Source organism: Oreochromis aureus, linkage group 10, assembly GCF_013358895.1.
Source record: "Oreochromis aureus strain Israel breed Guangdong linkage group 10, ZZ_aureus, whole genome shotgun sequence".
Lineage (NCBI taxonomy): Eukaryota > Metazoa > Chordata > Actinopteri > Cichliformes > Cichlidae > Oreochromis > Oreochromis aureus.
Window position 1 is genome coordinate 34,252,493 of NC_052951.1, and position 15,405 is coordinate 34,267,897.

General features: G+C 43.1%; 1 protein-coding gene across 1 annotated transcript; it reads right to left on the reverse strand.

The window, feature by feature from the left end:
- On the reverse strand, positions 1 to 939 carry LOC116321301 (odorant receptor 131-2-like). The gene has a single exon (XM_031741097.2). The coding sequence runs from the start codon at positions 937 to 939 to the stop codon at positions 1 to 3; it is 939 nt and encodes a 312-aa protein (XP_031596957.2).
- Positions 940 to 15,405: the final 14,466 nt, after the last annotated feature.

Below are 15,405 nucleotides of genomic sequence, written 5' to 3' on the forward strand. Positions count from 1 at the left end.
CTACTGACTTAGTTTCTGATAACAGCATAGGTGGTACATGAGGACAGGCCTGATGGTCTGATCCCTTAGCCCATAGATGAGAGAACTCAGGCATCTGGGTAAGATAATAAAGCACACATAAAATACATTCTGAACCCACAAAAATACGGTTCTTGTTACAGTTCTTGAAAGAGCTATGAGCAAAGGGTTATTAATAGTTGAGCAGAGACTCAGGCACAGCTGCATCATATTAAGCAGCAGAGTGTTTTGAGCTTTACGGGCTAAAGCTTTGTTTGCAGAGGCCGACCTGGCTGCTAATATCACACCGATATAAGAAAAAATGACTGCCACACCAGCTGATACAAACACTAAACATGTGAAAGCTGTATCATATTGATCAGACTTGGACCCAAACAGTAGAGCTATATTGGAACAAAGATCTTTCACTTGCAGATTTTTCAACATTTCAAATGGAAAGAAAAAGATGAGTCTGGTGAGATTATTTAGTGAGCTGATGATCCAGATCACAATGATAGCAGCCCCTGTGTTTCTGATGGTGATGATGGTAGGATACCTCAGTGGGTAGCACACAGCTACATATCTCTCCAGAGGCATCACCGAAAGGGTGAGAGGGGAGATCCCAGTGGTGAGATTGGCCAACAAGCTGAGAAATCCACATACAGGATATGGCAATTTTACTCTAAAAATAGAGAGCAGGAAAAGAACCTGACTCTGTGCCAGCTGCACAGTGTCTGCAAAAAGGAGGTTATACAGAAGAATGTAACGGGGAGTGTCACGAAACACAGGTTTACTCCTCAGTGTGAACAACATAGTCCCATTAATGAAGAGAAAAATAAAAGATGGAACTGTTGACAGAGTGGAAATAATAATTACCCTCAGTAGCTCCTGATACTGCACTTCAATAGACATGTTAGTGTAAGACTGAGATACATTCGACATTACAGAGAAAGTTTTATATGTAAAACATTAACCTGTTAAAGCACAAACGCCCAACGAGTGCAATATTCCTACAGGAGAAAAGGAATACTAAAACATCTTTAAAACAACAAAAGCCTGATGGTTCACAGCAAAAATGCAAAAGTGCAAAAGATTTCCTTGTTCCTTGTACAGGCAGCCTGCAGGTTACAATCAGTGCTGGTCTGTACACTTGGTTTGATCTTGCATACAATTTATGAGCTCTGTCCTCACAACATTGTCACATGACACAGCAACTGAGTCCTGAGTGATGCAATTGTTCTTCCACTATTACCCGTAATGGCTGTCCTGTACCTGTGGTACTTTCTACCACTGTGGTTTGTTTGGTTTACTTTGTTGTTGAATAAAATCACTTCAACTTTCTTTTAGTGTTATTTTGTATTTTCTTGTACTTATGACTTTTGCTATCTTCTGGCATTGGTTCCTAATCACGTTTATTTAGTTTTTAGTTTTATAACTAGTTTTAGTTATAGATTACTTTAGGTTTATTAGTTACCATTAGCATTTACTCTGTTAGTGAGGTTTGCTGTTTCTGGTCAAGCAAACTTACAGAGTGGTATCCAAGTCTGAGCTGACCAATTCGAATACATTGCTTTGTGTGGCTGAATTTGCCTATATTCTTGAACCCAGTGCTTCTTACCCACAAAAGTAAGAACTAGTAAGAGCTTTGTGTATTTGGCCGTGCCTGTGAAGGATCAGAGTTTAGTGTTTCTGAGCCAGCCAAATCAGAGACTGAGCACCCTGCAACCTTCCCAGCTTCAAGAGTAAGGGTAGCTGGCCCACAGTCAACCCCCAGACTTGGCTGTGAGCTGTGCAACCTGAGCTTCCGTAGTTTTATGAACCTCTTGTGCCAGCAGACCTACCGAGCCTCAATATGCAGCAGAACTGAGCCCGTTTACCTGGTCATACAACCTGGGTCACCGGAGCCTTGCCATGAGTTCAGGCTCAGGCTTTAACATGACAGCACCCTAGACATCTGTATTGTCATTGTCCATGGTATTCATGTAACCTTCTTATGATATATATCCGTCCTTTTTCTTGTGCTTTTCCAGAACCAGGTCATGGGGACAGCAGTCTAAGCAACAATGGCCAGACCTATCTTGTCCCAGCCACCTTCCTCAGTTTATACAGGAAACACTGAGGCATTCACAGGCCAGCCAAAAGATGCCATCGCTCCAGCATATCCTGGGTCTGCCCCAGGGCCTCTTTCCAGTGGGACATTCTCAAAGCACCTCACCATGGAGCCACCCAATATGGAATGATATTTCTGTCAAAAGTTACATGCAAGAAAAAAAACGTAATCTGAGAAAATAATTGTATTTCTTGGCACATGAGAATGACTGCTTTGCCAACACGTTCTCGCTTCTAACTCGTCAAATGTGCGACGCATGGTCAGGCTCCCTCTGCTTCACTTATCGACATGCCGGGTACCCCCCTCGCATCAAGAATTGACATGCAGGTTACTCTTATTGAATACTATAGAGATCCCTAAACGTTGTTTATTGACGATAATTGACGTGTTGTCCTTATATTTATATATTTCCAAAATCAGATTGTAGTGACGTATACTGCACACAATAAATTATATAATATGAACAACTACCTGAGAAACAGCAGATACAGCAGATAAATTAAATACAGGCTATTACTTTTGTTTGGTCTATTGCAATGATGGAGGGAGAGGTGTATGCTGGGTAATGGCACAGCTAGCGACTGGGTGACTTTATTCACCCGCTTCGGATGTTATCAGTCCATCAGGCATTATTAGCAGAAATCAGTCCCATAGATATGGGCCATCTCCACCTGCTAGATTGTTCAGAAGGTTGTTATCATCCATCCAGATGGAGGATCACTAACTGGAGCGTGGAAGACTCCAGAATCCACTCTGGCTGGAATCCGGTGGATACAGCAGTGTTACAGGTAAGGCCATTTAAACGGACGGCATTTATAGAATGACTATTAAAAGTCAGCGAGTATCAATAATGTTAATGTGGTTATGCTAGTAATACAAGGAGTGTAATATAACAGCTTGTCTTCCTGTCATGACATGAAGTTAGTAGTTAATAAAGTTTCCAGTAAAGTGATTAATCGCAGCCACAGATTGACAGTAAATATCCCGATTAGCTTCAATGCATCTGTAATAAATATGTGCAAGTTTCTGATTTCTCCCAAAGGATGAACTAGTGTGTTTCCATAGATTATCTCTGTATGAATGTACTTCTTAAATTAAGGCAAGTGTTTGTCCGGTTTTGTTCCTCAGGTACAGTACGTGATATTAAGGGCAGGCGATCACCACTGCGGGAAGACAAGAAGCAGAAGTACTTTCAAGAGGGAGCTGCAGTGAGGACACAGCCTGGTCACTGAGGTCAGAGCTCAGAATCTGAAACATCTCAGGTTTATATTCTAGGGGATATTAAAAAATCTGAATATATTTAGAAAGAAACCTTTAAATAATATTTCTAATAATAATCATAATTATGATTATTATTAGAAATATCAAACATTTAAGTGGATTTTCTGTCACACGTATTGTGTTAGCCCTGTAATAAACTGGCAGCCTGTCTTTGTCCTGTATCAGCTGGGATAGGCTTCATCCTCCCGCGACCCTGAATTGCATACCTTGTATTCCAATTATGTAATCTCATGATTTACAAACTCAAGGTATCCAATCAAAATGTAAGTAATAATGATAAAAATGGGAAAGCAGAAATAAGTGTGACATAAATATAATGTGTGAGCTGACATAGAGGACAGCTACATGTAGTCTGAAAAACCTTTGTTGTCAAGTTTGCAGGTATATCGGCATGAGACATTCTTACATAGAAGAGACTGTTAAAGTCTCTAACTCAGTGAAGCATTATTGGTCCCGTCTGTTTGGATAAATATAGTGAGCTGATATATGTCCATTTATTCACATATTTTCCTAATAGTTGGACAGCACCAGACCCCAACATATCCAGCTGAAACTGGATATGTTCAGTAAATAGAATAGAATAGAATAGAATAGAATAGAATAATCCTTTAATTGTCCCACAAGGGGAAATTTGGTTGTAACAGCAGCCAAAAAGACACATATAAAAACAAACAGTATACAGGACACAGAACAGAAACATACACAATTTTTCTTGAATATTTACATTAAGGACAATGGTTACTATATACAGAGTACTGTACAGTTATTAAATTAAATATAAATAACTACAGATAAGAGACAAACCAGGTTGTAGTGTGAATCGATGGATTAACTTATTGCAGTTACAGCACTGATGTAAACATCTATGTTTGTTGGGAGCAGTTCTGATTGTACAGTCTGACAGCTGCAGGGAGGAAGGACCTGTGGAAACGCTCCTTCATGCATCTAGGATGCAGCAGTCTGTCACTGAAGGAGCTCTGCAGTTCAGCAACATTTCCATGCATGGGGTGGGAGACTCTGTCCATCAGAGATGTTATTTTGGCCAGAGTCCTTCTGTCTCCCACCACCTGCACTGGGTCCAGGGTGCATCCCAGAACAGAGCTGGCCTTCCTGATGAGTTTATCCAACCTCTTCCTCTCAGCTGCCGATAAACTGCTGCTCCAACATACAACACTGTAAAAAATGACAGATGCCACCACAGAGTCATAGAAGGTCTTTAAAAGCGCTCCCTGTACTCCAAATGACCTCAGCCGCCTCAGCAGGTAGAGTCTGCTCTGACTCTTCCTGTAAAGAGCATCAGTGTTGTGGCTCCAGTCCAGTTTATTATTCAGGTGAACACCCAGGTACCTATAAGAGTCCACTATCTCAATGTCCACTCCCTGGATGTTCACCGGTGTCAGTGTGGTGGGTCTGCGTCTCCGGAAGTCCACCACCAACTCCTTTGTTTTCCTGGCGTTGATCAGCAGGTGGTTCTGCTGACACCAGTCCACAAAGTCCAGAGTCCACTGTCTGTACTCTGAGTCGTCCTCACCTGTGATGAGGCCGACTATGGCAGAGTCGTCAGAGAACTTCTGTAGGTGGCAGCGTGGGGAGTTGATGGAGAAGTCTGCAGTGTAGAGGGTGAAGAGGAACGGTGCCAGCACAGTTCCCTGTGGGGCCCCCGTACTGCAGGCCAGTGTATCAGAGACACAGCCCTGTGACCTCACATACTGTGGGTGTCCTGTGAGGTAGTCCAGTATCCACTGGGACATGTGGTGGTCCACTCCCAATAGCTCCAGCTTGTCTCTCAGAAGTCGTGGCTGGATGGTGTTGAAAGCACTGGAGAAATCAAAGAACATGATCCTCACAGTGCTTCCAGGCTTCTCCAGGTGAGTCAGAGCTCGGTGCAGGAGGTAGATGATGGCGTCCTCCACCCCGATGCCAGGCTGGTAAGCAAACTGCAGCGGATCCAATGAAGACCCCACCAGGGGGCGCAGATGGTTTAGAACCAACCTCTCGAGGGCCTTCATCAGATGGGATGTCAGGGCTACTGGCCTGTAGCTGCTGAGGTCCTTGGGATGGGAGGTCTTTGGTACCGATACCACACAGGAGGTCTTCCACAGCTGTGGTACTTTCCCCAGTGACAGGCTCGAGTTGAACAGATAACCTAGGATGCCACACAGTTCATCTGCGCAGCACCTCAGGAGTCTGGAGCTGACGCCATCTGGACCTGCAGCCTTCTGCACCTTGATCTTGCGAAGCTCATTCTTCACTTGAAGTGCTGAGATAGAAAGAGTGGATTTTGGGGGAGGGGTGTGTATGTAGGAGTCCACAGAAGCCGGGGGTGGGTGTAATGACTGGGAGCTGGGAGGTGTGAAGCTGAGAGGTGTGAAGTCCTGAGATGAAGGACAGGCAGTCCCTGAAGACGAAGGAGATTGCAGCAGGGGGGACGATGCTGTGGGAGGGGTGGGTGGTTGATCAAACCTATTAAAATATTTATTTAGGTCATTCACCCACCCCAAGTCTCCTGCAGCCTGGGGGTTGGTTTTGTCCTGAGATTGTCTTCAGGCTGTTCCAAACCCTCTGATGTTGTCCTGTTGCAGCTGCTCTTCCATCTTCCTCCTGTAGTTTTCCTTCCCTTGCCTTATCTTCCATTTCAGCTTCTTCTGAACAACTCTCAGCTCCTGTTTGTCTCCAGATCTAAAGACTCTCTTCTTCTCCTTGAGGAGAGCCTTAATTTCAGCATTTATCCATGGCTTGTTGTTAGAAAAACACCGTACCTTTATGCTGGGTACGGTGTTGTCCACACAGAAGTTCATGTAATCCGTAATGCAGTCTGTGATGCTGTTGAGGTCATCCTCCAGGGGGCTGCAGAGGTTGTCCCACACAGTAGAATGGAAACAGTCCCTCAGAGTCTCTTCAGTCTCTGCCGACCATTTCCTTACTGTGCGTTTCGCTACTGGTTCTCTGTGTACTAGAGGTTTATACACAGGCTGGAGATGAACCAGATTGTGATCTGAGCCCCCCAGTGGAGGAAGAGGTGAAGAGCTGTATGCCTCCTTGGTGTTGGCATACAATAAGTCCAATGTTTTATTGTCTCTGGTGTGGCAGGTAACATACTGGGTGAAGGTGGGGAGAGTGGAGGACAGGGAGATGTGATTAAAGTCCCCAGAGATCAGGAAAAGGGCCTGAGGGTGCTGTGTTTGGAGTCTGCTGGTTACAGTGTGCAGGACCTCACAGGCTGCTGCAGCGCTAGCAGAGGGCGGGACATACACAGCTGTCATAATAACGCGTGTAAACTCTCGCGGTAGATAGTACGGTCTCATGCTAACCGCTAGCAGCTCAATGTCCTTACAGCATAGCGTCTCTTTGATAGATAAATGCCCAGAGTTACACCATCTATCCTTCACAAACACAGCCAGACCCCCTCCTCTCTTCTTACCACTCTCCGTTATTCTGTCGGCCCGGATCAGATGAAAACCATCCATGTTTACGTGTGAGTCTGGAGTTAGCGCAGTTAGCCACGACTCAGTGAACTTTTGTAAATAAAACTTACAAAGGTTAACAGTTAACCTGGATCCATGTACGTTGTTGTCCACAGGATGAGAACATCAAAATAATCAAAGTGGAAGACTGTGGAACATGTTAATGTTTGTGTGTTTAAGCCTGTGTCTTTCACAGTGCTGGAAGGTTTCCCTAATAGTTCCTGGTGAATCAAAGCAGGACCATAAAGGTTGCTGGAGTGCATCGTGGCCTTACCCCTGAGAAGTCATCCTGTTAAAGGAGGAACCAGTTAGAAGCTGTTTTCAAAGTAGCTGAGCAGATTTCACCTCAAGTAAGCGATTAACTGTTTGTGCATTTGTTCTGCCACTTCAAGGACATTTAAGGACGTCTTTTGAGTGAGTTGAATTTATTCTAGTGACTCTCATTGTCATTTGTAATGATGGACATATTTTTCATGTTCATCCAGCTATTTAGTAAATTCTCTCTATTTAGTAATATCTGTCAGATATAAAATATAATATACATATAAAAATATCTAAATATCTCCTGCTCTTTATATTTTAATAATGTAAGACCAGACGTCTATTATCGTATTACATTAGCATTCCTCACATATCAATGAGATGCTGTACAGTACAATCCTACTGACACATGAGACCGATAACGACTGCTATTCAACATCGTTAAACGACACAGTCGAGCTGCATGATGCAGACAAAGTGACTAAATCATCTTTTTTGTGGTTCATTGTCTTCAAACCAGCAGACAAAGCCGATGGCAGAAGATGTTTGGAGAAGAACTTCAGGCCGTGGACTGAAAAGGTATTTTTTCTTGTTATCAAAAGACATTTGGAGTGACGGCTTGTACAACTGGTTGTGCTGAAGCAAAGCTTACAGTCTAAGAAGCCACAGTGTTGATATTCAGCACAAAGAGAAAAGCTCACTAGTTTGAATTTATTTACAATCAAAGTTTTTTATAAATTCTGACTGTAAACAGCTTTTACAGCTTTGATATTGTTTGACACTCGATATCAGGTGATGGGATTTCATTTAAAGGTTTGTATGTCCCAATGAGCCATTTACACTGACCAGTGTCAGTTTAACTGTAACACATTCATTATTTAGATCCAACATTTCTAAGAGAAATAACTGAATGTAAAAAATGGCAGCACTCAGGCCAGGTTTAATTGATGGAGATATATGCATGCATTATGAAATGTATGTATCCCAGATGATTGTTATTCATCTAGTTATGGCAGACACCCCCCCCCCCCTTCCTCCCAAGTTAACTGCAGCCCAAAAGAACTAGTGGGGCTATTTACACACTCACAACGAGTGGGGTAAAAAGAGCCTCCAAAAACCTGTCAGCCTGAACAGCCACAGATGTGCTAGAAGCTATAAGAGTTAGAAGCTCTGCTTATGGAGGAACTTCCGGTTGCAGAGAAACTTCCGGTTGCTTCCGGTTGCAGTTGCGCCATAAGATGGCCGCACCGACGAGAGCTCCGAGTCATCTCAGCAAAAATTTTATTATTTATTTTGTACTGCTTGCTATTTCTGTGAGCACAGCGCTATCATATACTCAGTATGACAGACAAACACTTTTGGAGCTATGTTCGTCAGCCAGTTCGGACTACAGCAGGTTTTGACACTGTGGACACTCTGCTGCCTGGGATCCTTTCTTTACTCGCGTGATGCCGAGGGAAAGCAAAGAGGCGGAAACGCGCCAGAATTTTGAGCCGAACCCAACAGAGAAACAACAAGCCACCTCTGCCCAGCATCCTGCTTGCGAATCTCGAGTCTCTAGACAACAAACTTGACGAGCAGCGTGTGTAGCCGGATGGGCTACTTGCCTCTCTTTTCCTTTGTCACTTTCTCTCGCTTGCTCTACTACTCACGCTCCCTCTTCGTTTTTTCGTGCCTGGGTTAATTGGGAACCCACCTGTACGTGATTGTAGAGCGGCACCGGTCAGTATAAGGGGAAGCCGTTCTTCTTCCGGGTTATTCCTTCTGTGCTTCTAGTAAAACGCAGCAGTAAATGCTGCCACACCGTTAAGGATTGATCCAGCGGGTTGATCTAGTTGCATGACAGCTACAGCCTGGCCGGTTCTATTTCTCTGATACTCCAGCCACTGACGAGAGAGGTGCTCTGATTATTATCAGCAGCGCAGTAGCGTCTCCACTCCTGGGGTAAGCCACGCTAAATTATATTCACTATTTTCTATCAATTAAAGGAGGCTAAGTTTACATTTATATTTTATTTTCTTAGGATTGGATTGCTGTCGTAACCTCTCCCTGGCGATCTGTTTGGCCTTGAATGGAAGAGTGAAACACCTGCCCAGCCTCTGTTTTGAGGGCTCCTCCTCGGTGGAGCTGCTGTTTTGTCTTGTTTGATTTTGTTTTATCCTGCTGTGTCATTTTGTTTATTAGCATGGGGCTGTTTCTATTAATTGGGCTTACCCTTTCTTGGTTCACCTGGTTTTACTCGGTTTTATTCTGGACTGTTGCTTGCACTCACGTCTCTGTGGTCAGGCTAGAGCGTTTCTCTTCCCGAGTGTCGTGCTGGGATCCTTAAACTGCTTCAGTTGCCGGTTCCAGTTAGTGGGGAGCTATACCGGCCTGTGATCAAGGCTTGGACAATTACAACCAGCACAAGCTGTGGTTTGATGCACGGGGTGCAAGCCTTCCAATTTCCTGTGTGTGTGTGTGTGTGTGTGTGTGTGTGTGTGTGTGTGTGTGTGTGTGTGTGTGTGTAAAATCCATTTTATTAAAGCTGTTAAAGATTGAAGTTTTATTTTTTTTTAATGATATGTAGCGAGCCTGAGGCTTAGTGTCCTTTTAATTATTTTAACGTGTCGTGTCTTGTGCTTTTATTTTCAGTGAACTGAGGACCTGCCAGTGGCCCTGAGATCTCAGGTGGTGGGTCGTTTTCCACTTTCTTTTTTTTTTTGTACAGCTCTGGGTGCCGGCTGTAGTTATTTTCTTCCGTGTGATTTTTCGTTTGGGTCCACGGCTGCTGGTAAGTCCCAGTTCCATGATTGTTTTATTGTAATTTTAGGGCACTGTCAACAACGATGCTACATTTTTTAATGGTTTATTCTTCATTTTTCTATAAGTATAAATAAAAACTATATTAATATTTGAGCCAACCTGCCTCTCTGTGCATCCTTGAACATGTGCAACCCTTTTTTGTTTGCTTTTATCCCTTTTTATAAAAAAAAAAAAAAAAAAAAAAATGTCCTGGGGGTGAACTTCCCCTAGGTGGCGTTGTTGTTTTTATTAGTTTTTATCCAACCCCTCTGACCACTTGGTCACATGTGCATGGATTAAACACCAAAAAGACATCAGGAACTGCTGTGTTCTAGCCTTTACAGAGACATGGCTGGAGCCCAGCGTCCCTGACTGCGCCGTCACGCCAGATGGATTCACTGTTTACTGGGGAGATCGAAGGACTCAGGCAAGAAAAGGGAGAAGGGGTGTGCTTTATGGTTAACTCTTTGTGGGCTAGAGATGTGTGTATCTTAAAAACGTACTGCTCTCAGAGCCTCGAGCTGCTGACCATTAAAGTTAGACCTTTTTACCCCCCGAGGAGTTCAGTTCAGGTCTCCTTTCAGCTGTTTACATTCCCCCACATGCGGGTAAAGCTATGGCTATGGACGAACTGTATGACATCATTATTGGACTTGAGAACAAAAATCCCGAAGTTGCCTTTATTGTGCTGGGAGACTTCAACAGAGCCATGAAGAAAATTCTCCCCAAATACTACCAACACATCTCCTTCCCCACAAGTGGTGATGAAACACTGGATCATTGCTACATTCCATTCAAAGAGTGCTATAAACCCCTCCCCCGCCCAACTTTTGGTAAGGCAGACCATTGTTCCATACTGCTGCTGCCTGCATACAGACAAAGGCTGAAACAGGAAAAAACAGTTTCCAGGGTCATCTACAAATGGGACAGTGAGGCTGAGGAGGTCCTACAGGACTGCTTTGAGACAACTGACTGGCAGATATTTGTGGATGCAGCTGATGGCAACATCAATGAACTCAGACTCTGGATATATTGGAAAATGCATGGACGATACCATCACGAAAACCACCATCCGCATATATCCAAATCAGAAACCCTGGGTAAATAAATACATTCATGCCAAGCTAAAAGTGCGAATGTATATAAAGCAGCCAGGTATGACCTCCAAAAGTCCATAAAAAAGGCCCGAAAGGACTACAGGGACAAAGTGGAGTCCAGCTACCACAGCTTTGACACCAGGTGACTGTGGAATGGACTGCGCTGCATGACTGACTACAAGAAGTCTAAGGAGCTTGTAAAGAAAAGCGTCTGGACTTCTTTAAGTTGCTTGAAGACGTTTCACCTCTCATCCGAGAAGCTTCTTCAGTTCGAGGGTCAAATGGTGGAGAGTCCCAGATTTAAACCCTGTGGGAGTGTCCCCCCAAAGAGGGACAAAAGGACCCCCTGATGATCCTCTACCTAATCACATGAGCCAAGGTGTGAAAACGGGTGTGGGTCACAATCAGCCAGGGTTTCGGGTGAGCTCATTGTGAAACCTGGCCCCACCCTATCATGTGATTTCCTGAGGTCAGATGGTCCAGGGTGTGAGTGGGCGTTAAGGCGTCTGGGGAGGGATCTCAAAACTGGATTATAGATGGCAGACAGTTGGTGTCGTAAACCACCGCCTCTGTTCAAAGATGGTCGCGCACAGCGGACATAAATGGCTTTTTTCACTCCTCTTTCCAAGCTCCTTAGACTTTAAAAGAATTAATAACTGTAAAAGAAAAATAATAAGGTGAATAAAAAAGCAAAGGCACAAAGCAGCACAGGTTACTGTGTGGTGGAGGTCAGAACAGTAGAGGTTGCTGTTAGGTTGCTGCAGATAAAGCACAGGTTGGGACACCTGTGTTGTCAGGTGCTCACCAGATGAACAGGTCCGTTCAGGGCCTTTTGTTGCATGCCTTTTCTTTTGCCTTTTTGCAAGTTTCTTCTAATCTTTCCCTCCCTGTCCTAAACCTCCAAAACAAAAGTTAGAAACTATTATGACAGAAATTCAATGAAATGTCACATTTAAAAAAAGAAGTCTGCTGTTCTTTATGGAATTACTGAAACTTGCTGATTTAACAAATGAACCATGGTGTCATAAAATAATAATAATTTATGCTAAGTTTCAGGAGAAACATATGGGTTAGATTCAGCAGCAGTGTGTTACGAGCATACTGGCTAAAGTTTTATCTGTGGAGGCTGACCTGGCTGCTGCTATAACACCAGTATAACTGGAAATGACTGCCACACCAGCTGATAAAAACAGAATACAAGTAAAAGCTGTGTCATATTGATCAGACTTTGAACCGAGTAGTATAGCTATGTTGGAACAGAGATCTTTCATGAGTAGAATATCTACTTTTTGAATCAAAATTTCTAAAGTCGAGTGAGATTGTTCAGTGAACTGATGGCCCAAATGACAATCACAGCTGCCTCTATTATATATAGATATATTTCTGATGGTGACGATAGTAGCATGCCTCAGTGAAGACAGAGTGGTAAGAGTTAGTGCTCATTCTACGTGGGCAGCACTGGTTAGCAGAGTTTGCCTGAACTAAAAGCAAGTTATTAGCTCTGTTTTTGCAACCTTGTCACATGATGCGACTGATCATTAATGAGTGATGTCATTTTTCTTCCACTGTTACCCACTAGTTTGGTCTTCAATTGTTGTTAGTGCAGGGGTGTCAAACTTCAGGCCTCGAGGGACAGTGTCCTGCAGGTTTTAGATGTGTCTTGTTCCCAGAAAGCTAATTTAAATGGCTAAATGGTAAATAGACTGGTTCTTATATAGCGCTTTCCTACTCTATCCAAGCACTCAGATACAACTTGTTCATTCACCCAATCACACCGATTCACACAACCATCTTTCTAAGTTTTTAGTTCTTCATACACACACATTCACTCTCCGATGGAATTCAATTCAATTCAATTCAGTTTTATTTATATAGCACCAAATCACAACAACAGTCACCTCAAGGCGCTTTATATTCTAAGGTAGACCCTACAATAGTACATACAGAGGAAAAAATCCAACAATCATATGACCCCTTATGAGCAAGCACTTTGGAGACAGTGGGAAGGAAAAACAGGATGAAAGACTTGCTGCGGAAGAGAAACAGAGATTAATAACAGATATGATTCGATGCAGAGAGGTCTATTAACACATAGTGAGTGAGAAAGGTGACTGGAAAGGAAAAACTCAATGCATCATGGGAATCCCGGCAGCCCACGTCTATTGCAGCATAACTAAGGGAGGATTCAGGGTCACCTGGTCCAGCCCTAACTATATGCTTTAGCAAAAGGAAAGTTTGAAGCCTAATCTTGAAAGTAGAGATAGTGTCTGTCTCCCGAATCCAAACTGGAAGCTGGTTCCACAGAAGAGGGGCCTGAAAACTGAAGGCTCTGCCTCCCATTCTACTTTTAAATACTCTAGGAACAACAAGTAGGCCTGCAGTGTGAGAGCGAAGTGCTCTAATAGGGTGATATGGTACTACAAGGTCATTAAGATAAGATTGGGCCTGATTATTTAAGACCTTGTATGTGAGGAGCAGGATTTTGAATTCTGGATTTAACAGGAAGCCAATGAAGGAAGCCAAAACAGGAGAAATATGTCTCTCTTTCTAGTCCCTGTCAGGACTCTTGCTGCAGCATTTTGGATCAGCTGAAGGCTTTTCAGGAGTTTTAGGACATCCTGATAATAATGAATTACAGTAGTGCAGCCTGGAAGTAATAAATGCATGAACTAGTTTTTCAGCATCACTCTGAGACAGGATATTTCTAATTTTAGAGATGTTGCGCAAATGGAAGAAAGCAGTCTTACATATTTGTTTAATATGTGCATTGAAGGACATGTCCTGGTCAAAAATGACTCCAAGGTTCCTCACAGCATTACTGGAGGCCAAGGTAATGCCATCCAGAGTAAGAATCTGCTTAGATACCATATTTCTAAGATTTTCAGGGCCGAGTACAATAACCTCAGTTTGATCTGAATTAAGAAGCAGAAAGTTAGCGGCCATCCAGGTCTTTATGTCTTGTTAGGGTTCAATGTTGAGAGAAGAATCCATAAATAACCACAGATCCGGTCCGGTGTGCAATTAGACAGTATTTTAATAAACACATGTGTGAGTCCGACCGCTGTGCAGATTTCAGCGTCGAACTGAACTTACAATCATTAGACAAGGTTTTATATGGGTACAATAACAAAGCCCCCCTCTTTTACAAAAATAGACAATAGTACAGCTTACGTCAATCCAAACCACAAAATGTTCCATGAACTTTAACATAGCTTTAAAGAACATTGTCTTCGGGTCGGTGCTTCCCCTCAGCTCGTCTTCGCTGTCGCTCGTCTGGTGCACTTCCTCTAAGTACGTCGGCACACATCTTCACTTCTGCCCTACCAAAATAGATCTACCATGGGGTGTATGTGTGTGTGCGTGCACGTGCGAGGGCGCGTGCATGCTGTGTACTGCGTACGTGTCATGACCTCTCACTATTTGTCTGTCTGTACGTGCAGAGTTTGCATCTGCTTTCTGAACCTTAGTTGACCTCAACTTAAGCAACCAACCAGGCTCAGGCCATCCTGTGTGTAATGATCTTGACTTATATGTGAAATATATAAACAACTGTTTCAGTCTACCACAACTACTTAAGGCTTAATCCGCAATAAATGCATACTAAACACCCTTGCACTTAAACTCTGGCTTCAGTTTCACTTCTGCAAAAGTATGCTCTGCAGACGCGTTTCCTGTCTCATTTTGGCACAAAGTGTATTTTCCTGTCTCTGCCCTCTACACAGAGATCATAAAAGCATTAATAACATTTAAATTATAGATTCAACTCAACCATTTAAAATGGTTCTTCTTTGGACCTGTAATAAAGGCTAATATAATACCAATATGTTTGAACATCTGAATGCATCTAGGAAAGCAACATCACTATTAACACTGAAATGTTAATGATGATTATAAAAATAGCAGCAAATAATAGCAGTAAAATATTTCTATTCCTGACAGTCTTTAAGACATTCCTGCAGTTTAACTAATTGGTGTGTGTTACCTGGCTTCATGGATAGATAGAGCTGCGTGTCATCTGCACAGCAGTGAAAATTTATGCTATGTCTTCTAATGATGCTGCCTAAGGGAAGCATGTATAATGTAAACAGAATTGGTCCTAGCACTGAACCCTGTGGAACACCATAATTGACCTCAGTGTGTGAAGAGGACTCTCCATTTACATGTACACATTGGAGTCTATTAGATAGATATGATACAAACCACTGCAGTGCAGTACCTGTAATACCTACAGCATGTTCTAATCGCTCTAATAGGATATTATGGTCGACAGTATCGAACGCTGCACTGAGGTCTAGCAGGACAAGCACAGAGATGAGTCCACTGTCAGAGGCCATAAGAAGATCATTTGTAACCTTCACTAAAGCTGTTTCTGTGCTGTGATGAGCTCTGAAACCTGACTGAAACTCTTCAA

What these genes read in the sequence shown, in the direction of transcription:
- LOC116321301 (XM_031741097.2), bottom strand. Translation starts at nt 939, where the DNA reads ATGTCGAATGTATCTCAGTCTTACACTAACATGTCTATTGAAGTGCAG.